This window comes from Ceratotherium simum, chromosome 23 (genome assembly GCF_057802395.1).
Source record: "Ceratotherium simum simum isolate JZ-2026a chromosome 23, ASM5780239v1, whole genome shotgun sequence".
NCBI lineage: Eukaryota > Metazoa > Chordata > Mammalia > Perissodactyla > Rhinocerotidae > Ceratotherium > Ceratotherium simum.
Window position 1 is genome coordinate 21,593,322 of NC_141922.1, and position 27,364 is coordinate 21,620,685.

The following is a 27,364-nucleotide window of genomic DNA, read 5'->3' on the forward strand; positions in this document are numbered from 1 at the left end:
CACAAATGGTGGTGTCAATGCACACGGTTGTGTGAGGATGTGTAGCTCTAGCAGATAACTTCGTCTTGGGCAGGGGGTTTGCAGATAGATGGATATGGCAGTGGTTGGACAAGGAAATGAACAAACTGAGGTGGAAGGAGAGAAAGATTGAAACTGATATTAAAGTCTAGACTGGGACATAAAGGAAGGAGCTGAAAGATAACAAGTGGAAAGAACAAAGGACAATCCCTAATGAGTCAAAAGCCAGAAGTATGGTGGGAGGAAAGGATTAAGAGAAGTGGAAGGAAAGGAGGTTCCTTGTTACTCCACAGTAGGCACTGCACACATTAAAGTACTTTAAAATACTTACCTTTTATTGAGTACCACTGTGTGTCAGAAGAAAGGCAAAGGGTTTTACCTACATAATTTCATTTAATCCTCATAGCATATACTATAATCCCCATTTTACTGATGAGAAAACTGAGGCTCAATGAGGTTAAATATATTACTCACATTTTTGTAGCTAGAAAAAAGAAGAAATTGCATCTGTCTGATGAAGCTAATGCCCATTACTACCAAGCTAAGTTGATATTTTATTTTTCTTGTTGTAAAACAACATATAACACCTGCATCTTTTTCTTGGGAGCTGATAACCTAGGGCCAGTTATATTAACCCATTCGGCACGGCAGGATGAAGTCCAAGTTCCCTAGAGTGACACAGGAGGCTGGTCAGAGTCCAAACTCACACCCTCCTTTCTAGACACAGCCTCCCACACCCTCTGCTCCTGCCTGCAGGAACTATTTTCAGAAGGCACGAGGACAGCTTTTGTACGTGGTGTTATCTGGCTCGGTGATGTCCTTCTCCCTCTTCTCCTGGCTGACTCCTTCCAGTCCTTCCCAACTGAGTGTGAGTATCACCCCCTTTCCCCTTCTGTAAGCTGAAAAAATGTGAATGATGCCACGCGACACTCCAGGTGGCTCTAGAGCATCTCTGCAGACCTCCAGCATAGCCGTCCTCATCACACTAAGATTCTGGGATGCTGACTCCTCGTTCAGGGCTCTCTTCACAATCCCACAGCCCCATCCCCTTTCATCACCTGGAAGGACCCAGAAAAAAGAGAGAAGGCTCTGATTGTGGCTAGTGATGGACTCTTATAGCAGCCTCAAGAATCCCTGACTTGTACCCAACACCTCAGGTGGCCAGTCTGGTTCCCATAGGATCCATTTAGCATCTGGTAAACAGAAAAAATTAGACCAAAGAAAAAGAAAAAAATGTAGTCAAGGGGCCGGTGGGGTGCGGTAGCGGTTAAGTTTGCGTGATCTGCTTCGGCGGCCTGGGGTTCATGGGTTTGGATCCTGGGCACAGACCTATGCACTGCTTATCAAGGCACGCTGTGGCAGCATCCCATATAAAGCAGAGGAGGATGGGCATGAACGTTAGCCCAGGGCCAATCTTCCTCAGCAAAAAGAGGAGGATTGGTGACAGATGTCAGCTCAGAGCTAATCTTCCTCACACACACAAAAGAATGTAGTCAATAAATTCAAGATATCTGTGGATATCATTACCAACACAGTTATTATATTAAAAAAATTTCTAACACTTTCATAATTCGAAAATTAAAATAGTTATAGCTACTGTGGCTTTATATTACTCATTATAATTATGTGTTATAATATGTGTTTATGTGTTATGATTACGTTTGTGTGGTGGGTCACCCAGAAGGGAGGTGGGTGGTTTGTGGGTGTGGAAAGGATATGGATGGAGAGGACGCAGATTTCACTTTCTGGTTGGGTGATTGGGCAAATATCTTATTTTTCTGGAGCTTCTGTTTCTTTATGTGTAAAATGGCAGTAACAGGAGAGCCTCCAACATTGTTCTGGAGGCCAAATGACAGCATGACTGTGAAAAGCCCTTTGTAAACTGCAGCATGCTCTAGGAAAAAAAAATGGTGGTATTATTCCCCAGCACGTTAGAGGACCTCATACAATATACCCTGCCCACGTTTAACCTGGAAACGCTCATTCAGGGAACTCATCAACAACACAGCAGGAAACTTCTGCAGCAAAATCCTTTTAGAAACCAGGAAAGAATCCGACAGAATGAAGGAGAAATGGCAAATCAAACCTCACAGAGACTCTCCTTGAACGATTACGGGATGAAAAATTAACTTGGCACTGTTGGGGGTGGGAATGTGGACGGCTGCCCCGGGTGCCCCGTCTTCAGCCTCCGGTCACTTTCCTTCCCTAAAGCCGTTTTAGTCAAAGGTCATGTGTGAGTCTTGTCAAAGGCCAGCTTCCAATGGAATCATTGTCCCCCGGGACAGCGGCCCCCTGACTACATCTGCATTGGAGAAATCCCAAAAGCAAACGGCCCAGTGCAAACAAGAGCAGCCGGGGCAGCCGTCCCGGGGCAGAGCACGCAGGTCCGCGGGCCGGCAGCAGAGGCCGCGTCCGCAGCGCCCGGGCCGGACCAGGCACCCAGACGTCCGCAGCATGACCCGCCGCGCCGATCGGGTACGGTAGGCGCCTCTCTCTTCCCGTCCTCCATTGCTTGGGCTCCCGGGTCCAAGCTGCTGTTCTGTCAGCCGAGAAACCTTGCAAAGGGCCTCCAGATTTGCCGGAAAATGGTCCCTGTTGGGCTGCGTTCCCGTGCACTCAGCTGGAGCAATTTCCAGGCGCGCAAGATGCAGAGCTTAACTCATTCCGAGTTTTCGTGGCCAGGGAATGTTTGGTTTGTAAATATGTATCTCGTTTCTGGGAAACGAGCCGGTAGAACTTGCAGAGAGGGGCCGTGGACGAGTCTGCGTCCACCGCGGCTCGAAGCTATGCCAAGCGGGAGCCGGCTTGGGCACAGCCAGTAGTCGCGGGGTCCTGCGAGCTCCGTCTTCCCGGGGCCGCGAGACGGCTCCGCGTTTTGTTTATTACCTGTTGGACAAGGGCTTTGCAAGAAGGATGGGGATTTTTGAAGCCATCTGTTTCAGGAATGCTGTCTGGGGTCCTACACTTGTCTCCAAAGGAAATAGAATCATCTCGCAGATGGAGGGAGCCCCTTCCACACGGCCGGGTCCCCTCGCGGACTCCACAAAGGAAAGAAAGATGTTGATTGGCGTGCACCGAGCCGGCGCAGCCAGTCTCTCGGCCCTTTGTACTTAACTATTTGAACAAGCCTTTCAAATGGATCTGGCTAATTTTGGATAAGAGTTGAGGGAGCCTGGGGTCTCAATTGGGTAGCCGTGCTTTTGATCTGGACTTAGAAATCTCCCAGGGCAAACAGAGCAGGTGGGGAGGGTCAGAAGTGGCGGTGGGCACAGCCGGTGTTCAGGTGCGAGCGGTGGGTCAAAGGGTTTCCATTGCTGCGCTGCCACATTCTGGTTTCATTTTAACAGGTTAAGCCCAGAGCCATTTCTCACTGATAAAGGCCATGAAAACAAAAGCCTTTCTAGCTCTCAGCAGGACGGAGAGGGAAGCCGGTTCTGGCATTATGTATTTATCACACACCCAGTTCCCCAGAGGATAGGAGGTTTTTCACACGGCTCATTAGATGTTTGTAGAACTTCTGCTCTTCACCTCCAGCTTCCATCTTGATTTTCTCCTCCTCTTTCTCACCAAACTTCTTGAAAGAGTGGGTGACATTCGCTCTCTCCATGTCCACGCTACCCGCTTATACTTCACACCCAGTCAACTGGCATCAGCCCTCATTTCTGAGGACAAACCTTGGTCAGGGCCACCAAAGACATCTTGATAGCTAACCTGTAGAGCATGCTCAACCTTTCCCGGAGTCTTCTCTGTGTCATTTTGAACTGTTGGTCATTCCTGCTCTATTTTCTTACTCTGCCCTGGATTCTGTGATACCACGCTTCCCTGGTTCCCTCTGACCTTTGGAGTCTTTTAAGGTCTCCCCTTTATCAATGTTGATATGTCCCTTTGTTCCTTGACTCTCCTTCTTTTCATCTTGTAGTCTCCCTAGAAAATCTCACCCACTCCCATGGCTTCAACCATTATATACAAATCTGTAGCCTCTTCTGATCTTTCTCCTAAATACCAACATTTTATATAGAACATCTCCACTTTGATGTCCCATGGAGCACCTTAAAATTAACTTGTTCAGAACTGAATTTGTCTGCTCTCAGGCGGACTCCTCCTCTTCTATTCTCCGCTGCTCAAATGGCATTCCCATTGGTCCCAGCCAGACACAACAGAATCATCCTAGATGACTTCCTCTCTTTCATTCACAACAGCTAATCAGTCACCAAGTCCTACCTACTCTACCTGCTTAATACAATTCATGCACATACCTGAGTCTCCATCTCACCTGGCACTGTTTTAGTTTAGTCAGTACCATTCCAAATTTGATTCTGGTCACAACTTCCCATTAGTTTCATTTGAAGCCAGTACTAACCATCCCCATTTCTTTCTAAACTTAAATATGATCATGCAGATCATTTTTTGAAAAGTCTTCAATGGATTCCTGTTTCTTTCCTTTTTTTTGTGTGTGTGTGTGTGAGGAGGACCAGCCCTGAGCCATCCAACACCAATCCTCCTCTTTTTTGCTGAGGAAGACTGGCCCTGGGCTAACAGCCGTGCCCATATTCCTCTACTTTATATGGGATGCCGTCACAGGATGGCTTAACAAGCGGTGCATTGGTGCGTGCCCAGGATCTGAACTGGCGAACCCCGGGCCGCTGCAGTGGAGTGCACGCACTTAACTGCTTGCGCCACCAGGCTGGCCCCCCTATTTCTTTCCTTTTGAGAATAATGTTGATGCATACAGGTTCTCTGTGACTTGACTTTTACCTTCCTCATCAATCTCATCTCTTATATTCCTTTCCTCTCCATATTTTATGCACATTTTACTGTATACTTTATGCACATTGTGTGCAAATTTAGGCATATTAAACTATTGATTGACTAAACATGACTTTCCTCCTTGTCCTCCTCTTAGCTCTGTGTCTAACTTCTATTTTTTTTTTAAAGACTCAGCCAAGAGCCACTTTCTCTTGGAAATAACTCAGACCATCTGCTCCTCATCCTCCAGGATGGGTTAGTTGGCCTTCCCATTCTCCCAGAGTTTCCTTTATTCCTTCTATCAATCAGAGCATTTACCATTCTTTATTGCAAATATCTATTTACTTGTCTGTCCCCCACTGATCTGTAAACTTCTCAAGGGCAGGGATCAACTCTTTTTCTCTTAGCATCCTTAAAGCCTATAGCCTGGACCCAACTGGGATGCTCAATGAATTTGTGTGAATTCTTGTGCAATTCTTGTCAGTGACTATTATGTTCAGGCGTTGAATAAGATAATAGAGACACAATCTATAATACCATATGGTAAAGAATGAAGAATGAGAGTCAACCATGATTATCAGGAAAAGTCACAGTCTTTCACTTATTTAACAAAGGATGTGTTTAGACTTCCTGGGTATTTGAGATAATCCCCCAAGTCTCAGGATCTACCAGCTTCCGCTCAAATCCTCATCTCAACTAATGGGTTTCTCCTATTTCTACCAGCATCTATCCTAACTTTCCACGAGGCCAGGAGAAGCTGCATGAAAAGGCTTTTGCAAATTCACTTTAGCTTTGTGAAGGCAAAGAAATCCTTTTCAGACTAGAACCTGGCATGGGAAGAGGGTACTGAAGGCCACGATAGGTGGACTTCTAAGAGAGCCTTTTGATAAGCTGGTATCAAAGATACAAGCTGGTGTCTGTTGATCCAGAAAAGGTACGCAAGGCCTCGAAGGGACCAGCAGGTGAGATCTCTAAGGGCTGCTAGAGAGTAATGGAGGCTTTGGGAGACTAGAGATGAGAAAATGCAGCTTTGATATTCTAAAGAGAGAATTATGTGCATCTGAAACTCTAGACAGAGAAGTGAATGATGAGAAAGTTCTATAGAAAGTTATTTAAACTGCAAGTTATTCTTGTTTGGAGTCATCGTCCTTTTGAGATTCAGATGTACATTACTCTTCTCAGAACAAATGCACAATATACAACACATGGCACTGTTCACAAACTTTCAAGAGGTTCATATGCATCTATTCTTGGACCCCCTTGAGTTGTCATGAACCCCTGGTTACAAATCTCTAATCAAAGGATTAATTCACTCAATACGTATTTGGGAGAGTAGGTTGTGATTACTAGGAGCGAGCATAAGTCCAATTATGCCTATTTTCTCTTTTGAGAGGATCCCAGAGTAATGTGTGGTATTGACCATGAACTTGGAGTCACGGGACCAGGGCTCATGTCCCTGCTCTGGCACTCACCAGTTGTGTGACTTTCTCTCTGAGTGATAGTTTTATTATCTATTTAGAAAAAGCTAACAGATGTGGGAAATTTTAACTAAAATAAAGTATGTGAAAGCTCCTGGAACATAGTTATACTCAATTATCATTAATCAGTTCAAAACCTTGATTTCAGGAAGGGCCCAGATCTTGTGATATTCTTCTAGATTAGAGTGGTACATGCGGGCTGGGTTAATGTCTGGTTGAATGCATTTATTAAAGGAGAGCTGGCTAACAGATGGGTTAGCAGATGGATGTCTTTGGTGGTCTGCTGCTGGGCTCTGTCTTCATTCCTCTTTTATTCTATGTCATTGACATCCACGAAGACATAACATACTGATCACATTTGCTCAGAGAAAAAGCATAAGAATTAGGAGTCCAAAAGCTATCAATCTGTCGTAGTCTATTTTGACTTTTTATTTTTGGGGGGAGTGTACAAAGATAGATATAAAATGTGTTATGCATGGGTCCTAAAAGTCAATTGCAAATTATTGAGTGTGTGTGTGTGTGAGAGGGAGAGAGAGAGAGGCAGAGGGAGTGAGAGGTAGACGGAGGGCGAGGAAGGGGAAGAGAGAGGAGGAGGGAGAGAGAGAGTGTGAAAGAGACAGAGAAGGAAAGTTGAAGAGAGAAGTCTTGGTCTCATATAGTTAAGGTTTAGGGGTTTAGACTGACAATAAAATCAATAATGAGATGTTTATTGTAAAATAATGTAGGTTTTATTGAAAGAGGTATAGAGTATAGAACATGGAAGATGATAGTCATTCTACTCTGTACTGTGCAGTCTTCATTTAGAACAATTGTATCTAGTTCTGGGTGCTACACATTAGTTCATTAGTATTTTTTGAGCATATGCAATGTGCTAATCTCTGTGCAGGATGCTGATGATAACACTGCTGAAAAAGACCTGCTTTCCTGGAGTTCACACTATAGCAAAGGAGCTAGATGAATAAGCAGGTGATTTTAATTCAGTGTTATACTTGCTTTAATAGGGGAAGCTTAGGTCTCTGTGGAACCACCTAAGAAGGGGTATTTAATCCAGGCTTAATGGGATCAGGATAGACTTTCCAGAGGAAGTGATGTTTAAATTGAGAACCAAAGGCTGAGTAGGGGTTATCAAGGTGCAGGTGGTGGAGGGAAGAGGGTTCCAAGCATAGGTGACCGTCCCTTCAATAGGCTGAGGGCAAGAGGCCTGTTCAAGGAACTGACAGAAGGGACACAGAGAGAAAAGTGAGAAGATGAGAGAGATGAGACCAGAGTGGTGGTAGGAGCTGGAATTTCATGTTGTGGAGCTGTAATTGATCCTTAGGAGAATAGGGAGCCACTGAAGATTGTAAGCAGGGCAGTGTCACAATCAGTTGTGTTTTGGAAAGATCATCCTGGCTGCAGTATGGACAATTGGAGGGATGGTCAATGAGAGAGAACCACTTAGAACGTGTTGTGGTAATAAGCAAGAAAGATGGTGGCTCCAACCAAGATGGTAGCAGGAAGATGGAAAGAGTGGAACAATTCAAAAACTAATTAGGGGATATAAAGGAAACAATGACAAACTGCAGGAATGCTGTAGGAGGGATGGCTGCAGAACTGAAGGGCTATGGTATCTGTCTTTACATCTTTCACTCTCATCTGGAAGGGAGATTAGTATTGGGCTTGTCTCTCTGAGATGGCAGAGCTGGACCAAATGGGAGGGAGATAGAGGGAGATAAACTTCAACTCAATACAATGAAAACTTTTCTAACAGAGCTGTTCCAAGGCAATGAGTTTTTGTCCCAGAGATATTTAAACAAAAACAAAGGCTTGGTAACTATTCTTGGAAAAGTTGAAGAGGGAGGGATAGGGGTGGCCAGGCTGGAGGGCATTGACATTTCCTTTCAACCCCAAGATTCCAGGATTCTGTGTTTGAAGTTCAAATATCTTAGCCTGACATTTAAAGCCCACTGTGAGCCAGCCCTTTGTAGGGTGGCCATATATCCTGGTTTCCCTGAACAGTCCTAGTGCACGGCTATTGTCTCCTAGTAGCTCTTAAGAGTACCCACTTTCACTCTCAAAAGGGTCTTAGTTGGAACAATAAATTTTACGATCATCTATCCCCCTGACTTAATAGTCCTGCCTCGTCCCCTAGCATCCTGTTAGAAACCCTGAGCCGTTTGTTACTCTCAGAGCAGACCCGGCATTTTGCTACGTGTTTGTGTACTTATGCCATGTCCTATGTCAGGAATACCCCTCCTCTGCACATTCTGTACACTTCATTGAGAATATACTTTTTCATCAAGGCCTAACCTAAATCAAATGCTGAGTCCTTTATCAAGCATTCTTATAACATCATAGGTTACATCATAGTGTTGAGTACACAATATTTTATACTTATTTGATCTTCTTCTATTATCTCCTAGAAGTCCAGTACTAAGATCTGTGAAAAATACAGTAACCCAATGGTATGAATGGTGCTATATCTAAGGCAATAAACTTTCAGAAGGAAATTTCCATTTATTAAAAAAGTCAAATTTTCATTTTACAAGTGATGCATGCATTTTTTAGAAAATAAATAAGGAAAGTACCAAGAAGAAACAAAAAATTGTCTACAATCTCACTATCTAGAGATAAGCATATTAACCCGCTAGTGACTATCCCTTCTATATTCTTTTATGCACATAGAGTCTTAGAATTGGAGTCATGCATATGCTTCTGTAACTTGCTTTTCACTAACGATATACCAAGAGTGTTACCCCATGTCATTATATATTTTTCAAAAACATGATCTTCAATGGGTACATTATGTTCCATTCTGTAGCTGCCTTATGATTTGTTTACCAAACTCTTCTTGGTGGACATCAGGCTGTTTCTACTTTTTTGATATTACAAATAATGCTATGATGACCCCCTGAGACATATGTCCATGTAACCATATATTCATTCTGTGTGGGACATTTATAGTATTTTAAAATGGCAAGACAGTTAATGACTAAAAAAGGATATTGAGTTGCTAAGAAAGCATGATTAACAAAAAAAGTGTAATTTTATTTTTAAAAACTTCATTCCTATTCTATATTATATCTATTGTAGATAAGATTTTTTATTTATATTTGTGTATATACTTATTGGTCCTATAATTCAATGAAGCTACTTGATTTGGAAATATGTCAACAATCTGTAGGATTGATGCAGAAGTGAGAGATAACTGATAAATACATTTCTTCAACAAAGAATTGAGTTTGAAATCTAAAAACTTCAGTGTCTCTGTGAGTATCAATGTGACAAATTATTTTTTATTGATGTTTTAATAGTTTATAACATTGTGAAATTTTGGGTTGTACATTTTTGTTTGTCCATCACCATATACATGTCTCCCTTCACCCCTTGTGCCCACCCCCCACCCCCATTGCCCCTGGTAACCACAATACAGTTTTCTCTGTCCATGTGTTGGTTTATATTCCACATATGAGTGAGATCATACGGTGTTTGTCTTTCTCTTTCTGGCTTACTTCACTTAACATAATACCCTCCAGGCCCATCTGTGTTGTTGCAAATGGGACGATTTTGTCTTTTTTTATGGCTGAGTAGTATTCCATTGTATATATATACCACATCTTCTTGATCCAACCATCAGTCGAGGGACACTTAGGTTGCTTCCACTTCTTGGCTATAGTGAATAATGCTGCAATGAACATATGGGTGCATAAGCCTCTTTGGATTGTTGATTTCAGGTTCGTTGGATAGATTCCCAGTAGTGGGATAACTGGATCATAGGGCATCTCTATTTTTAATTCTTTGAGGAATCTCCATACCATTTTCCATAGAGGCTGCACCAGTTTGCATTCCCACCAGCTGTGTATGAGGGTTCCTGTTTCTCCACATCCTCTCCAACATTTGTTGTTTTTTGTCTTGGTGATTATAGCCATTCTAACGGGCATGAGGTGATACTTAGTGTTGTTTTGATTTGCATTTCCCTGATGATTAGTGATGTTGAACATTTTCATCTGTCTATTGGCCATCTGTATATCTTCTTTGGAAAAGTGTCTGTTCATTTCCTCTGCCCATTTTTTTGATCGGGTTGTTTATTTTTTTGTTGTTCAGTTGTGTGAGTTCTTTATATATCATGGAGATCAACCCCTTGTCAGATATATGTTTTGCAAATATTCTCTCCCAGCTGGTGGGTTGTCTGCTCATCTTGATTCTGGTTTCGTTTGTCTTGTAGAAGCTCTTTAATATCAGTGTGGCAAATTTTTATTCCCAAGCTAAATATAAGGAAAAGTGGTGACATGTATGTTACAGGATAAAGATAATTCTCTGAAAAGAGGGACATTGCCTAGTGTTTTGGTGTCTAGAGAAAGTATATGGCCATGGCCTTAGATCCTTATTCTAAAGTAAATAATTCATCATCTTAGACACTCAACAAACAGGTAGGTCTCCATTGTAGAGTGAAATGTTTTCATCTGAGAAGTAGGTCTTGGTTGGGAAAAACTGAATCGGTGATTTTTTAACAAAATAAACGAAAGATGTTGTCATGGATTGAATTGTATCCTCTCCCCCCCCACCCACTGAAGTCCTAACCCCTAGTACCTCAGAATGTGACCTTATTTGGAGATAACATCTGTATTAATCAGGGTCCTCCAGAGAAACAGAATCAGTAGAGAGAGAGAGAGAGAGAGAGAGAGATTTATTATAGGAATTGGCTCATGTGATTATGGAAGCTGAGAAGTTCCATGATCTGTTGTCTGCAGCTGGAGAACCAGGAAAACTGGTGGAGTAATTCAGTTCAAGTCCAAAGAATTGGGGTAATTCACAGCTGATGGTGTAAGTCACAGTCTGAGTCCCAAGGCTTAAGAACTAGGAGCACCGATGTATGAGGGCAGAAGATGGATATTCCCACTCAAGCAAAAACAGCAAATTCTCCCTACCTCCATCTTTAGTTCTATTCAGGCCCTCAGCAGATTGGATGATGCTCACTAGCATTGGTGAGGGTGATCTTTACTCGACAGATTTAAATACTAATCTCTTCCAAAAACACCCTCACAGACACACTCAGAAATGTTTTACCAGGTATCGGGGCATCTCTTAGCCCAATCAAATTGACACGTAAAATAAACCATCACAGGGTCTTTACGAGGTGTTCAAAGTAAGGTGAGGTCATCAGGACGGGCCCTGATCCAATATGACCAGTGTCCTTATAAAAAGGGGAAATTTGACACAATGACACACATAGAGAGAAGATGATGGGAAGAGACATAGGGAGAAGATGGCCATCTACAAAGCCAAGAAGAGAGACCTGGAACAAATCCTTCCCTCACAACCCTCAGAGGGAACCAACCCTGCCAACACCTTGATTTTGGACTTCAAGTCTCCAGCACTGTGAGACAATAAATTTCTATTTAAGCCACCCAGCTTGTGATGCTTTGTTATGGCTTAATATAGATTTCATGACAACATAATTTCCTTAGCATAGTTTCAGCTGGTAACACTCAATACAACATTATTTTGCTCTCCAGTCACCAGAGATTCTGCTATTGTTCATAGGAATGATAGATGGCAGTGTATTGCTGTTTCACAGTTAGCAGAGCATTTTCATATTTATTATCTCCTTTGACCCTGACCAAAGCATGAGATGGGATTTTTGTATCTCTGTTTCAGGGATAGGAAACAGAGGCTTAGAGAGACTATGTGAATTATTCAAGGTTGCACAGCTTGGAACTGGTAGAGCTGAAACTCAAACATGGGCCTTTGATACTAAATTCTGTGTTATTTAAATTAATTAAAACATGATGCCTTTCACCTTGATGAACATGTCAGATATCGTCTTCCTTGTTTAAAGTTTGAAAGGACATGAGTTGTGGCATGCTGAGCCAGAATTCTCTCTTTTTTCTAAATCCCCTGAGAATGATTTTATAATCCTACTTGTTGGAAGGTATCTGATGCCGGAAGGCACCTACTCCACCCACGTCTTCATTATCAAATATTTATCAAGAATTTAGGCGCCTGTGTTTATGTGCACAGAATATTTCTTCTCCACTCAGAAGCTTTGTTTACTGACAAAATGGGCTTTCTCAGTACATAGTTTGATTACTGACAAATCCAACTGCAAAACTTTGGATGTGCTGGATATAATTGAGTTTTTCCATCATTAATACAGCTCAGATATTAATTCAACATGGTGATGTGAGGGGTGCCTAACATTTTCCAGGAAGCTGCTTGACTTTAATCAGCAGGAACAAATGCAAGATTATTGCACGTTTTCCTTGGGTGACCTAAGCTTGTTCTTGGCACCCGTGAGTGCAGAGCACTGGTTGTCTCATAGCATTTGGTGGCTTCTACCCAGGGGTCTTATTAGTTTTGAACCTTGGGGATAATTCCATAAGAATGCAATTTTTTTCTTCCCTGAAAGAACAAAATGTTGCTTTGTTGCATTTTGTTCATTGCTTTGAAATGAACAAAATGTTGGGTTGTTCTCGTTATGTGATAAAACCAGTGGTTCCCAAATTGTGGAATTGGGGCTCTATAGGTAGGGTTGTCAGATTTAGGAAAAAACAAATAAACAAAACAAAACAACAACAACAAAAACCCAAGATGCCCCAGTTAAATTTCAATTTCAAATAAACAACTACTTTTTTAGTAGAAACATGTCCCAAATATTGAAAATACTAAAAAAGTATTGTCTCTGGTAACCCTACCTATCAGGTAATATGGAGGGGTAGATAATTTTTCAATATTCAATATTTCAAAAGTCTGTGAAAATTATACATTTACCCAAATAGGGCTTCAGATGTTCCTGACAATGTTAAATTTCCTTGGTTTTGGTTGCTATTTTTTTGACTTGAAGGCACTGGACATCTCATGCTGAAACCATAATTATACCACGTTTTTGATGACTTGTTGTATTCTAGGGATCATGCAGAGCACATATATTATCTCATGTAATCCTCAAAACCAGGGGTTGGGAAACTACAGCCTGCAGGCCAAATCTGGTCGTCGTCTGTTTTTGTCAATAACATTTCATTGGATCACATCCACTCCCGTTTTCCCATATAGTCTGTGCCTGCTTTTACACCACAACAGCAAGTTGAGTAGCTGTGGTGATAGGGGTCATTGGATGGCCTGCAAGAGCTAAAATATTTATTTTCTGGCCCTCTACAGAAAAAGCTTGTCTGTACCTGCTCCAAAACACCCTTTGAAGGAGTTACTGTTATTCCCGTTTTTAGGATGAAAAAAATGAAGGCCTGAAGAGGGAAAGTAACTTGGGCAAGGTCTCACAGCTCTTGGAATTCAAACCAAGATCTGTTGAATTCCCAAACTTCTGTTCCTACTACAGCTGATATGAAGGCTGATTGTCGATTACATTTGTCCTAAATGGGTTTAACAACGGGGAAAGTGATTTGTGATCTCTTATTAAATACCATCCATCTCAAAGACAAGGCAGACGGGATGATGCAGTGGTTAAGCGCCCAAGGTCTGGAGTCACACTGTTTATCCTCAGCTTTACCGCCTCATTTCTCTGCACCTCAGTTTCTACCTCCATAAACTATAGTTGACGATAGTACCTATCTGTGTGAGTGTCACTGGGATGAAATGAGATGATGTCTAAGAAGATACTAGAAGAGCACCTGACATGTGGCCCACAAGACATTTGTCATTTTTATTTCAAATAACTATTAGTTCAAAGTAAGGGTCAGATAAAAGTGTCTGCAAAGGTTGGGAGCGTCTGATTGCTTGACAGAACACTTCACTAGGAAGCTCGCAGAGCGCAGCGGCCCCTGCGTGTCAGATAACAGCGAGGAGAGACGCTGTTCTAGCTTCTTTATCAGAGTTGTCTTTGGCTTGAGCACATCTTTTAGTGTGCGGCTGGCCACGTTTGCCTTGGGAAGGCATGTTGTGAGATGTTATAGGATGTTCATCCAGTGCTTGCTGGACCCTAAACCCCTTATTACTATTACCCCTGATGTTTACAGTCCTAATATCCACTCCCAGTGGCTCCAAATTGACTAAAAATGTAGTCAGGCTGCCAGGGAATGACCTTCCTAAATAACAAAAAAACAGATAATTTTCCTCAGAAACACCTCAATCTATAATTTGATCTTTAGGCAAAAACAAGAAAAAAAAGAGCAGTTTTTACCAGTATTCTTCATCCTCCAAAGCATATTTTGTGTGTGGAATCACTAGGAATAAAATCTGTATGTAGAGCGTATTAAGCATATTAGAATAGCCTTGATCTTTTGAGGAGATTAGGAGATAAAGTTGTTCCCAGAGAGGGATGGGAGTGGAAGGCTTGAAAAGACTGGAAAAATTTTTGACACTGTATACAAACAATTCCATGGCAAGTCAATATGAAGTAACCAAGGACACAGCCGAGACTCCTGGTGGCTTTGCTAAAGTGAAGCAGCATGAATGTGCGTGGACATCATCGCAGGGTTTTGCAATTTTCCTAGCACGTCTTGGGTGCATGGGAACAAGAGTAAAAAAGTGGCATTAGTTTCCTAGGGTTGAGGCTTAGCCCTCCTCTAGCATCTAGAGAATTCTTGAGAACTCTGGCCTTGGGGGCCAACCTGGAGAGGGATGGAGGGAGAAGGCCCCAGCAATCCTGCTGCCATTTTACAGAGTAAGGCCGCGGGACAGTTGCTTGATCCCTTTTCTCCTCTGTCTCAATCCTCCACACTCGGTTTACATTGTCCCTCCTCTTTCTTCACCGTCCTCTTCCTTCGTTAATTTATTCAACCAACAGTGACTGAATGTCTCTGTGTGCCAGGCACTGTGCTGGGCTCTGGGGATCAAAGGGAAGGGGCATGGACTTGATCTCTAACCTGGTGGAGCTTACAGTCAGTGGGAGAGGTACACATGCCAGGAGGTAGAGTAAGGATTGCAAGGCATAAAGGTGGGGGGAGAAGGAGAATAACAAGTTGGAGGGGGCAGTGTGTTTAGGGAAGGCCTCTCTCTGAGTTGAGAACTGAAGACTCCATGAGAGCAGAGAACTCTGATGAGTTACAGTTTCCAAACTCAACCAGATAGAAGTGGCAGCACTGGTTTGAACCTAGTTTTGCCTGACTCTAAGAACTGTCTATTTTTCACTAAATCTCAACCAAAGAAGAATTATACTTGCTATCAAAATGTTTACATTTAGCTGTGTTGTACTCCCATGAAGCCACTTGAGCAACAGTAAGGAGAAAAATCATTCATTCATTTTTCCATTCGGATCATTTACGAGGGGTTATCCACAGTGTGCATGTAAGTGCAAAGTGCAGCTGTGAGCACCAATGCTGAGGAAGATTGAGAAAAGCATCGTTAGACTGGAGTTGGGGTAGTGCAGCGAGAGTCCGCACGATCTTCCAATTCATCACAATGCACCCTTTACTCCATGGGATTGTGGCCCTCATTAAAATGCAGGGCATGTGCATCCCATTTGTTTATTCCTTTCATTCCTAGACAAACACAAGTCTAATAAAGAGGCACACAAGTCTGTCCAGGTCACAAGTCCACTTGGGAACATGGGTATTTTGGGGAGGTTAGGCTGATGATAGCAGGTTGCCATTGCATCGTGAACTGTGAATGCCGTTTGGCACTCTGGGGTTCAAGGGTGATATTGCCCACAATGCTAATTACACACTGCAACCTACTGCCAAGGCAGGTTGGGAAAGTCTGAAAATTAGAATCAGTAGCCATCTTTCTTGAGTATTGAGATTTCTATCTGTCTGGGGAATGCAGCTGGTCCAGATGCAGAAAGGTCAACACTTTTTATGCCAGATGTTGTAGAACTTTCAGGAGATGATGGAGATGCAATTCCTGTCCTCAAGGAACTTTCAGTCTAGTAAGAAGAATCGCCAATGTAACAAACTGAACAGAGGAGGCAAGGTGTGGTGGAAAGCCCCTCAAACTGGTTTAAATCCTTTCCCCACCACTTGCCTGTAGCCTTGAGCAGATTATTTCATCTTTCTGAGTCTTGGTTTCTTCACTCATAAAATGGGATTCTATAACTACTTCATGCAATTATATAACTATCTTAATAGATGGTAACTATTATGATCATTGTTGCTGTATTTATTATCGTTATCATCAGATTATGGAAAATTCCTGTTCTAACACTGACTGGTGACTTTGGGCAAATTACTCAAACTCTTCATCTGTAAAATAGGATATTCCTAACTGCCTTATTTGTGTGGTTCAAGAGCTAACCACATTCTCTCATCACTCTCACCATGCTGTTTTATTCTTTACTTATAGCTCTTATCACTAGTTGATATATTTATATATTTTATGTCTTTTTCCATCCAATAAAATGTAAGCTCCACGAGCAGGCATTTGGGTTCTTTTGTTAGTTGCTGGTGTCTTTTGTGCCTAAAACAGTGCCTGAAACACAATAGGTTCTCCATAAAATATTTGCTGCATAAATGGATGAGTGAGCAAGTGAAAGAATGCTAAATCCTATGTTAAACGTTTAGCAGGTGGTAGGCTCCCGGCACACAGTAGCTGTTACTGTGCTTAGTGTCATTATTATGATGAGAATATGGTGCGTGCTGCGAGAGGAACCAATACAGAAAGATTGCTCCTGGCTCCATCAGGCGGCGATCTTGGTTCTTAGCACTGACATCTCATCAACTGTGGTATGGTTGGGTGAAACAATTGGGTCATTGTCAATAGTAAGGTCACATGAGATTAATTGCAAAAATAAGAGTTTCTGAATTTTTATCAATTCTCAGGCAGGAGTGGAAACAGCTGCCAGAAAGGGAGGGAAGACTGGGAAAAGGAGAAAATAGCATCTTGTGCAAAATATTTTGTCACATGAGGCCATAGGCTGCAAGCCCCAAACCTAGGGAAATGCACGCAAACCAGCTGCCTTGGTCAGATGACACAAAAAGAGCACCTTGGTACAATGGCTCCAACCTCAGTTGGTGCCAGAGTGAGAAACTGTCCTTGACAGAATCTGTTCTGTTTCTGAACTGTTAAAGGCACTAGAGAAAAACCCCTCAACTGCCCTCCATATGTGAGACTGGAGGAACTTCTTTTAAAAATAATAATATTAAATGTACCATAGCATAGTGGACTATAGCAAGAAATACTTAGAAGCTTACTTAGAAGCTGGACTCTGGCTAGACAGATTTAGTTTGAATGAATTTGTGTGAACTTGGGCAAGTCACTTAAACTTCCATGAGCCTCTTTCAAAAAGATAAACAATATGTACTTTGCAAGATGGTTGAGAGAATTCAGTGAGATAATTTCTATGCAATGTCTGGCACATTCAACGGGCTCAATAGAGGGTAGCTGTTGTTATTAACAATTAACACTACGTGAATTATTTTACTTAAGCCCCACAACAACTCTCTGAGGAAGATACTGGGATTATTCCCATTTTACATATGAGGAAATGGGGGTTTAGAGTGGTTTCCTAACTCAATCAAGGCCACACAGCTAGTGAGCATTCGAGCCATGACTGTAAGCCAAGCCTGAGAGCCCAGCATTTTTAGTAATTAACAAGTTGTATAACATTTCTCATAAGAGCAACAGAAGCTGAACGAGACAACATAAGATCCAGAATTTCTGCATTCTCTTGCATAAGACTCTAGTGGCAAGCTGAGGTCATTGGTTTTCAACTTTGCGGTCACTGTTTACAAAGGATTATAGATCTCTACCTATAAGGCTGGGAGAGGCAATATAAGGTCAGCTTGTCTTATGCTTGTCTTCTAGATCTACCCAGAGGTATGTTGCTTCATCTCTTGCTTAAGTCCATCAAATGATTTTGTGAAAGGTATTTCTTTCTCCTTTTCTTAGCCTAGCCCTGACAAGTATTCCCTTTAATTGGCATAAACGAAATTGCATATGCCAATTATATATCTATCTATACCTACCTATATCTATATTTCCTTCAGGAGATGAAATAGTAAGAACAAGGTGTATATAAGGATCCTTACCTTTCCTTTAGATTTATTGAGAAAAAAAATTCTGGTTATTTAATTTAATTTGAGTAGCTCTTTGCTGGTCATTACGGAGAGAGAACTCAGCTCCCTAAGAGTTTTAAGAAGAGAGGAAAATAATAAATGCTTAGAGTTGGAAAGGACCTTAGATGTATAGCCAGTCTTCCTCTGAATTTAGATACTTTATAAGGATTTCTGACCCAGCATCACCCAGCCTTTCCTTCAATAGTGACTGTGAGTTCATTTTTTTGTAAGAGAACTCTGGCAGCACTGAGTGCTAGAATGTTCCTCTTCTGAGATGCAACATGCTTCTCTGTAACTTCTAGTTTTGCCTGGGGAAGCACACAAAATAACACCCGTATATTTTGTATTGCCCTTCGAATATTTAAGGAAGACAACCACATCCACTTTCTCCCGTCATCTGTGCAAGGTACCCAGGCGGCACAGTCATAGGTTCCTTAACCACTGGCCATAAGGGAGCTCATTAAATATCCATTTTCTAAACACCAGTCAGAGTGAGAATTTGGAACATAAATTGGATCATGTCACTGCCTGGCTCAAATTTCTCCAGTAGCTTCTCATCACACCCAAAATGAAACACAAAGGCTCCACTATGACCTGTGAGGTCCTACATGAACCAGCACCCGATCACCTTTTTGACTTCATTTGCTTTTGTGCCCCCCACCTCTCGCTCCACTCCTGTCACACTGGCCTTCTTGAACACACCTGGCTGCTCCTACCTCAGGGCCTTCCCACTTGTTATCCTTCTGAGAGACATCTGGTTCTTCCCTTGCTCCATCCAGATTTTTGTTCAGATGTCGTCTCTCCAGTGAGACCTTCGTTGTCATCCAATCAAAAACAGCTCCTCCCATTACTCTCTGTTCTCTTGCTCTGCTGTGTTTTCCTTGTCGTTTATCAACTACCTCACATTATATTTCTTCTCCCACTAGAATGTGGGGTCCCTGGGGCAGAGGCTTTGTTCTGGTCACTTTGCATCCCCAATGCTTGCTACATACTAGATGCTCAATAGAAGTATGTTGAATAAATAAACAAATGAATGAGTGAGCTAACGAATGGACTGGATAATATGGACTCCTCATTATCCTGATCATGCCTCTCTCCAAGGCATCTAGTTTTATAGTGCCCTCCGAAAATGAGACATACCGAAGTGAACACAGTCTAGATGGAGTCCAGGCAGTGTCGGGCTCAGCTGAACTCTTCTCTCCTGGATCTGGGTAGTGGTCGTTTATTAAAGGAGCCCAAGATAAAATGAGGTGATTTAGAATTGTGGTCAAGCGTGGGATCCTATAGAACTTGCAGGTAACAAAAACTCTCAGGTTTCTTTTATAAGAATTGTTGTCAATTCTGGTCTCTCTCAGTGTGAAAATGTATAGCTGAATTTTGTATTCTGTTTAAACTGTGTTATCCCAGATAGATTGATCTGGCGCTCTCTCTATTTTTTTTAAAACTCTTGATTTCAACTTGTCAAGATATTTTTGAATTTTGATTCAGTCCATGGTTCATAGTACATGGCAGATAGCTGTCACTGGAGTATTGAGTTCAAGAACATACCCCGTGTCTATGATTCAGGAATCATGAAGCTACCATCTCTGTCACTCCCACAGATGTCTTCTAGTGCTTACGATGCTGGAGAAGGGACACTGAAGTAGTGTCACAGAAGACCTCCCATTTCCAAATCTTGTTAGCACAGAGAAACAACTAAAAGTGAGAGGAAGATGGATACCGCCTCAATTTTGCTGTCCAAATCTCATGTGCATAATGACAAATCTCAGAAGCATAATTGGCAAAGTCTGTAAACTGTACCTATAACTCACCCTACAAAAAATGTGCAAGACAGGAGGGGTCCCAGGAAGTGGGGTGGAATAGAGATTGAGTGAGCCAGTTCTCAGTATCCTCCACACATGCCCATTTCATACCTTTGTTCTAACTCATCACAGTGTGTTAATAAACTGTTGACTTGCACATCTCCCAATTAAAACATGCTTTTTATCTCAATATCCCTGAGATTAAGTAGGACTTGGCACAGAGTAAGCTTTCAACAGGCATTAGCTAATATCATAGTTAGTGTTTACTAAATCTGCATGGAACCAGTACTATATGAATTCGTAAAACTCTGGTTTTCCGAAGTTTAGGGTAATTGTCTCACAATGACCAGCATTCTCTTTGATCTCTTAGAAACTTTGAAATAACATGAAATAACATGACGCCCATGGTTCTGGTCACTTCCTCATTACCAACCAATTCATCTTTTTTTGGGTCAGAACAAGGTCTGCCTAGAATGTGACTTCTGATATGTTCTCAATTAGGAAACATTGTCAAGTATCAAGACTTATCAAACATTTATCAGATTCTCTGCTTTTAATAGACTCAGGTTTCTTCCAGCAAATAGTTGAACTTCCCCTTCCTTTTAGATCTTGCCAATTTTGTAATCCTCATTGGGATATCATGGGGAAAAGACGACTCTCCCACTTAAGAGGTACTTCAACTTGGAAAGTTGCCTGATATATTTGAGCTTGTTTTCTCATATACTGACAATGATAATACTGTAAAGGGTTTTATGAAGATTAAATAAGGCAATATATGTAAATGTTTGAAGTATGTTGCCTGGCAAAGAGCAGGCACTTACTAAATACTAGCTACCAGTTATGGAGTGTCTGCTGCATGCCAGGTATGGTACCACACACGCATACTGGCTTTTCCCTTTCGCTTCACTCTGTCTGTTATCTGAGCTGTCTTGATCTCCCAGTCAGAGGTACCTTGGCTCTGTAACCCTGCCTGTGAGCAGCCTTTCAGTGTTATTGATTGCAATGTGGGAAGAGTGAGCAAGCATTGATTCTTCTAACTCATAGGGCTGTTTTGTTGTTTTGTTTTTTTTTTAAGAAGTTTTCTTCAAATGTAAGGCATTGTTCTTTTTGTTTTTTAATTGAGGTATAATTGACATATAATATTATATTAGTTTCAGGTGTACAACATGATTCAATATTTGTATATATTGCAAAATGATCACCACAAGAAGTCTAGTTAACATCTGTCACCAAACATACAGAATTTTTTTTCTTCTGATGAGAACTTTTAAGATCTACTCTCTCAGCAACTTTCAAATATGCAATACAGTATTGTTAACTATAGTCACCATGCTGTACATTATATCTCCATAACTTATTTATTTTATAATTGGAAGTTTGTACCTTTTGACCACTTTCACCCATTTCACCCACTCTCTACCCCCTGCTTCTGACAACCACCAATCTGTTCTCTGTATCTACGAGCTCAGAGAATTTTGTTTTTTTTTTTAGATTTCATGTATAAGTGAGATCATAGCATATTTGTCTTTCTCTGTCTGACTTATTTCACTTAGCATAATGCCCTCAGGGTCCATCCTTGTTGTTCCAAGGCATTGTTCTTAAATTCCCACAACTGTCCCACAAACTCTGACTACACTTTGTTGCCATTAAGATTCAAGACCCTTGAGATTTGTAGGCGAGAACTGGCTTCTCTTCTTAGGCTATTTTATTTGAAAGTAAAATGAAACAGGAAGCCTGATGAAAGTGGTATGGCAGAGGGCCTGAAGGGCTCTGAGAAAGTCCCAGGAAATCCTCCTATTTTTAGGAATGTAGACGGCTTCATCACACACAGGGGCTGGTTAAAATAGGTCCACACCACCACCACCACACAAACGCTTCAGTCCTCCTGTTAATTATCAGGTTTGGAGGGTAACTGAGGTGACTCCGGAGACAGCTCTGAAGGCACAGACCTGAGAGTTGAAGATCAGGGTTAATGTTACTTTTCTGTCAGTCCAGATGCTTTGGGATTTCTCCACTGCAGGGATAATCTCACTAGCTCTTTTTTTTTGTTTCTAGCAGTATTTTTTGATATATAATTCATAAGCCGTAAAGTCCACCCTTTTAAACTGTACATTTCGGTGGTTTTTAATGCATTCACAGAGATGTGCAAACATCACCACTATGTAATTTTAGAACATTTTCATTACCCCAAAACAACCTTCATACGCAAAAGCAGTCACTCCCACATCACCTGGCAAGCACTAATCTACTTCCTTTCTCAATGGATTTGCCTATTTCAGATGTCTCATATAAATGGAGTCATACAATTTGTGCCTTTTGTGTCTGGTTTTTTTTCACTTAGCATGATATTTTCAAGGTTCATCCGTATTATAGCATGTATCAGGACTTCATTCCTTTTTATTGCTGAATAATATTTCATTGGATGAATATACTTCATTTTGTTTATCCATTCATCAGTTGATAACTCTACTGTGAACATTTGTGTAAAAGGTTTCGTGTGGACATGTTTTCAGTTCTCCTGGGTATATACCTAAGAGTGGAATTGCTGGGTCGTATGGTAACTCTATGTTTAACATTTTGAGGAACTGCCAAACTGTTTTCCAAAGTGGTTGCACCATTTTACAATCCTACCTGTAATATATGAGGGTTCCAATTTTTCCGCATCCTTTCCAACACTCGTTATTGTCTGTCTTTTTAGTTTTAGCCAAGCTAGTGTGTGTGAAGTGGTATCTCATTGTAGTTTTGATTTGCATTTCCCTGATGACTAATGATGTTGAGCATCTTTTCATGTACTTATTGCCATTTATATATCTTCTTTTGAGAAATATCTATTCCAATCCTTTGACCATTTAAAAAATTGGGTTATATGTCTTTTTGTTGTTGAGCTGTAAGAGTTCTTTATATATTCTGGATATTAGACCCTTATCAGATATAGAATTTGCAAATATTTTCTCCCATTCTATGGATCATTTTTTCACTTTCTTGCCATCTTAGCAATAATGTCTTTCAATCCATGAACATGAATGTCATCTCACTTCTTTAGGTCTTCTATAATATATTTCAGTGAGCTCTCTAGTTTTCAGTGTACAAGTCTCCCACTTCTTTTGTTAAATCGATTCCTAAGTATTTCAGACTTTTTGATACTATTGTAAGTGCAATTGTTTTCCTAATTTCAATTTAGATTGTCCATTGCTAGTGTATGGAAATTTAACTGATTTTTTTATATTTATCTTGTATCATGCAAACTTCTTGAACTCATTTATTAGTTCTAGTAGTTTTTTATAGATCCGTTAGGATTTTCTATATACAAAATCATGTCATCTGTGAATAGAGATAGTTTTATTTGTTTCTTTCTGATTTGAATGTATTTTATTTGTTTTTCTTATCTAATTGCCCTGGCTAGAAGTGTGATGTTGAATAGAAGTGGTAAGAGAAGCATCTTTGTCTTGTTCTTGATTTTAGGAGGAAAGCATTCTATCTTCCACCATTAAATATGATGTTAGCTGTGAGATTTTTATAGCAGCCTTTTATCAGGAAGAGGAAGTTCCCCTCTATTCCTAGTTTGTTGAATGTCACTAGCTGTTGTTTGATTGCAAGGGGAATCACAGAAATGGCAGTTTTGCTTCCTCCCCAAGAGGGTACGATCATGCTGCAAAGCATGTGATAATGCCATTCCAGTAGCAAGCATAAACTTCTTTTTAAGTTTGCCTTCAAACAAATTTCTTGAATTGAAGCTCAAATTCTTGGGGCTTTCCAATTCAAATAGAGGGTCTTTATCATTGTAGTTGAAACTTGTGCCTTCCAAGCTGTCCCCAGAGTCATCCCACCCTTTGCCAAATAAGTGCTGGTCATTTTCTGTTGAGGTTAGAGAGAATGCAGAAAGGGTGGTTCACAACTTTTCCAACTTTAATCCACATATAATCTCCCCATAAATAAAGGGAATTTTTCTAGAACTTATGTCACTACTAACCATCTATTATGTGATGGTTAAATGCTAAATGCTGAGAACATGACAGCAGATGATGCAGTTTTTATCCTCCTGTATATAATAATGGCTAATATGTTTGTTTTTTATGTTTCAAGTGCTGAGCTACTTGCTTAACACATTATATCATTCAGTCTTCATATCAACCCTCTGTGATAAGAACTGGTATTATTTTTGTCAAAAGAAATCTGAGTGTTAGAGAATTTAAGCAATGTCTCATGCTTAAAAGTGGCTGACTCAGGTTGGTTGGGCTCCAGAATCCACACTCTTAGTCTATACACCATGTTGTTTATTTCTCCTGCTCTCTTGGAATTTATACTCTTATGGCTGAGACAAGAAAAGCTCAAATAAAACAGGAAACATAGAGGGGCAAGACATAAATGTCATAGGTAGAATCTACAAGTTCTTGAAATGACGATGGTGCAGTGGGTGCTATAGTTGTGAGGGAGATTCTTACGAAGAGGCTGACCTTGGGGAAGGCCATGGATTAAGATTTGGAACACAATGGAAAGAGGAGGACTTCAGGGCTGAGAAACAGCATGAGGAGAAATGTGGACATAGAAATGAGCTTGGACTCCTTGCTTCAAGGAGTTGACTAGAGTTGACTAGTTGGTTGACTAGAGTGAGAGTTTCTGTCACTCATCAATGAAAGATCTGGCCTGGGGGCATTTGAGTCAGTTTTTGGTGTGTGTGTAAGTATCTGAATACTACAATGAAGAGATTGGATTTAGAACAGTATTTAAATAATGGAATTAATTTAGTTATTGATTGTTTTTGTTCGTTTCTTTTCACAAATTGCACTCCTTGAATTTCCAGGTTTCTGAGAAGGTGCCATAGAGAGAAGGGAGGTGGCTTGTTAGATGGGATCCTGGTTCCCCACCCCCACTTAAATTAGAACAGCTCCACATTTAGATGTTGGTATTCATTTTGAGATAAGGTTTTAGTGCTTAAAAAAGGGTTACAAACCACTGAGTTAGCTCAATAATCCTGCTTTACAGATAAAGAAACGTGGGGGTGGGCTTGAAGTGACACAGCTAGTTAGTAAGAGAGCAAGAATTCAAGTTCACTTTAAGTTTCAGTTCCAGTTTCTTGATGCCAAGTACTTCATTTAACAAGCATTTATTGTCTGCCTATTATATCTTAGGAAAGATGCAAAGCTCTGTGGAGGGCAAGGGTGACTGGTTCCTGCATTCGAAGAGATCATGAGGGATAGAGATGCCTAAAAAGAGGTTACAGACAATGAGGGAGCAGAGTGGAGGAGCCCATTGCTCTGGGCGGGAAGGGCAAAGTCGGGGGCGGAGGGAGCGCTTCACAGAGGAGTGAGACCCGACCTGAATCTTCACAAATATTTTGGAGTTTGCCAGGGAGATCTGGTGGAGAACGGCATTCTAGGCCAAAGTAAAAACCTACATTAAAACATGGAGGTGTGAGAGAGCACAACTTAATCAAAGAACAGCAAATATTTCTCTAATTAAGAAAACTTACCATTTATTAAGCATTCTTCTGTGCCAGGCATTGTGCTAAGCAATTTACATGGATTATTTCATGTAATACTCTTAAAAATCCTATGAGCTGGATACAGATGAGAAAACTGAGTCTTAGGATAGAGATGTAATTTGCTTAAGGGCATGTGAGGTCTCACAGTTAAATAGTGGTAGAGCTGGGATCTGAATCCAGAAGCTTAAGTTAGAATCCCATGTGCCTTGCTAAGCAGTTTGGATTTTATCCTCTAGGTCAGTGGTTCTCAAACTTGCAGCAGAATCATCAGGTGGGCTTGTTAAAACATAGATTCTGGGCTCTACCCCTAGAGTTTATGATTTAGTAGGTCTGAGGTAGGACCCAAGGATTTACATTTCTAACAAGTTTCCTGGTGATTATGACCCTGCTGGTCCAGGGATCACACTTTGAGAACTGCTGTGATCGGGAGCCACTGGAAGGTTTTAAGTTTGGGAGGAAAAGAATCAGATTTGCATTTTATGCAGGGCACTCTGGACAATGAATGAGAATGAATTACAGGTTGAATAAGAGAAGACTCAATGAAATGGTGTTTGAAGGGAGCAGAGAGTACAAACAGGAAGATCTTCTAATGTGTGTCCAGAAGAATGAAGATGAAGGGATGAATCTAAAAGTAGTCACACAGTAAGATAATTTAGGTACTAATAGCACTTACCAAGCTCTGATAAATGACAATAATAGTTATAATTAATAACTAGAATCTGTAGACATGGTGTCTGATTAGAAGCAAGAGATGACAAGATTACAGAAGAACAAAAAGTAGTTTTAAGGTTTCCTTAAAAAGAAAGAAATTTGGGAGGGTGAACTGGTGGTTTAGGTAGCTGTGTTTCAGGTGTGTTGAGTTGAGGCCCTCGTGTGGCATAATAGAGAGACATTACGCTACAGTGGAAAGAAGACTAAGCTGGCTTAGGAGGCTTGGTTTCTAGGCCTGGCTCAATCACTTGTTCTACCACTTTGGAGATGTCACATGCTCTTGGAACCTCCATTTCTTCATCTGCAAGTGGAGTTGACAGTAACTTCTCAGCCTGCCTATGTGACACTGGAAGGTAAAGGATGAGAGTCTTCAACCCTGTGATGAAACTTTCGGTAAAACAATTTTCTCTAGTCATATACCCACCCATTCAGATACTACATGGCCTATATTAAAAAGTAGACTCAAGGATGAAAACCTTGATGAGGCTCACACACATGCTGGTGAGCCATTTTTACCAAACTGTTACAACGTCTCTCCATTCACCTGGACATTTAGCATGAAGGTTTCCGAGTAGCTGGAAAGCAATAGACTTAAATTGAGGGTTTTTTTTTTAATTTAATTTTATTTATTTATTTATTTTTTCCCCCAAAGCCCCAGTAGATAGTTGTATGTCATAGCTGCACATCCTTCTAGTTGCTGTATGTGGGACGCGGCCTCAGCATGGCGGGAGAAGCGGTGCGTCGGTGTGCGCCAGAGATCCGAACCCCGGCTGCCAGCATCGGAGTGCGCGCACTTAACCGCTAAGCCACGGGGCCGGCCCTTAAATTGAGTTTTGAGTTTTAAAATGTTTTCTTATAAGCTAGAGTTGGGAACAAAGCTGAGTTATTTCTGGGAGTAATTCTTTTTAAACTTCACTTATGAATAAATGTATTTTTAGTGTTTAAAGTCCAATATAACTTTACTTTAAATCAACTGCATTAGATGATTTTTAGCACTACTGACAAACGTTTTAAAACTGTTACCCATATCCTTTATTTTAACTATTTAATTCTAGAGTGTTAGCAGATGGATACATATCTCTATGTCTTTCTTATAATCCAACGAAGATTTAAGCAGCTTTACTGAGTATGTATTTGGTCATCATAATCGTTAAGTATTCATTAACTCAGGATTGCACTTAACACTTTCCTGCCCCTCAAACC

At 41.0% G+C, this 27,364-nt stretch overlaps 1 protein-coding gene across 6 annotated transcripts in view; it reads left to right on the forward strand.

Moving 5' to 3' along the window:
* The first annotated feature begins 810 nt into the window (after positions 1–810).
* ENPP2 (ectonucleotide pyrophosphatase/phosphodiesterase 2) overlaps positions 811–27,364 on the forward strand; it is a 107,779-nt gene continuing 81,225 nt past the window's right edge. For 2 of the 6 annotated variants that reach the window (XM_087447512.1, XM_087447513.1), the window contains exon 1: positions 2,186–2,493. In XM_087447512.1, coding sequence (XP_087303638.1) covers positions 2,248–2,493 — 246 coding nt within the window. In that variant the 5' untranslated portion in view covers positions 2,186–2,247. Of the gene's footprint in view, positions 887–2,184; positions 2,494–27,364 lie in introns of those variants that run through there. The other 4 variants (XM_087447515.1, XM_087447517.1, XM_087447518.1 and 1 more) reach the window with 3 other exon arrangements.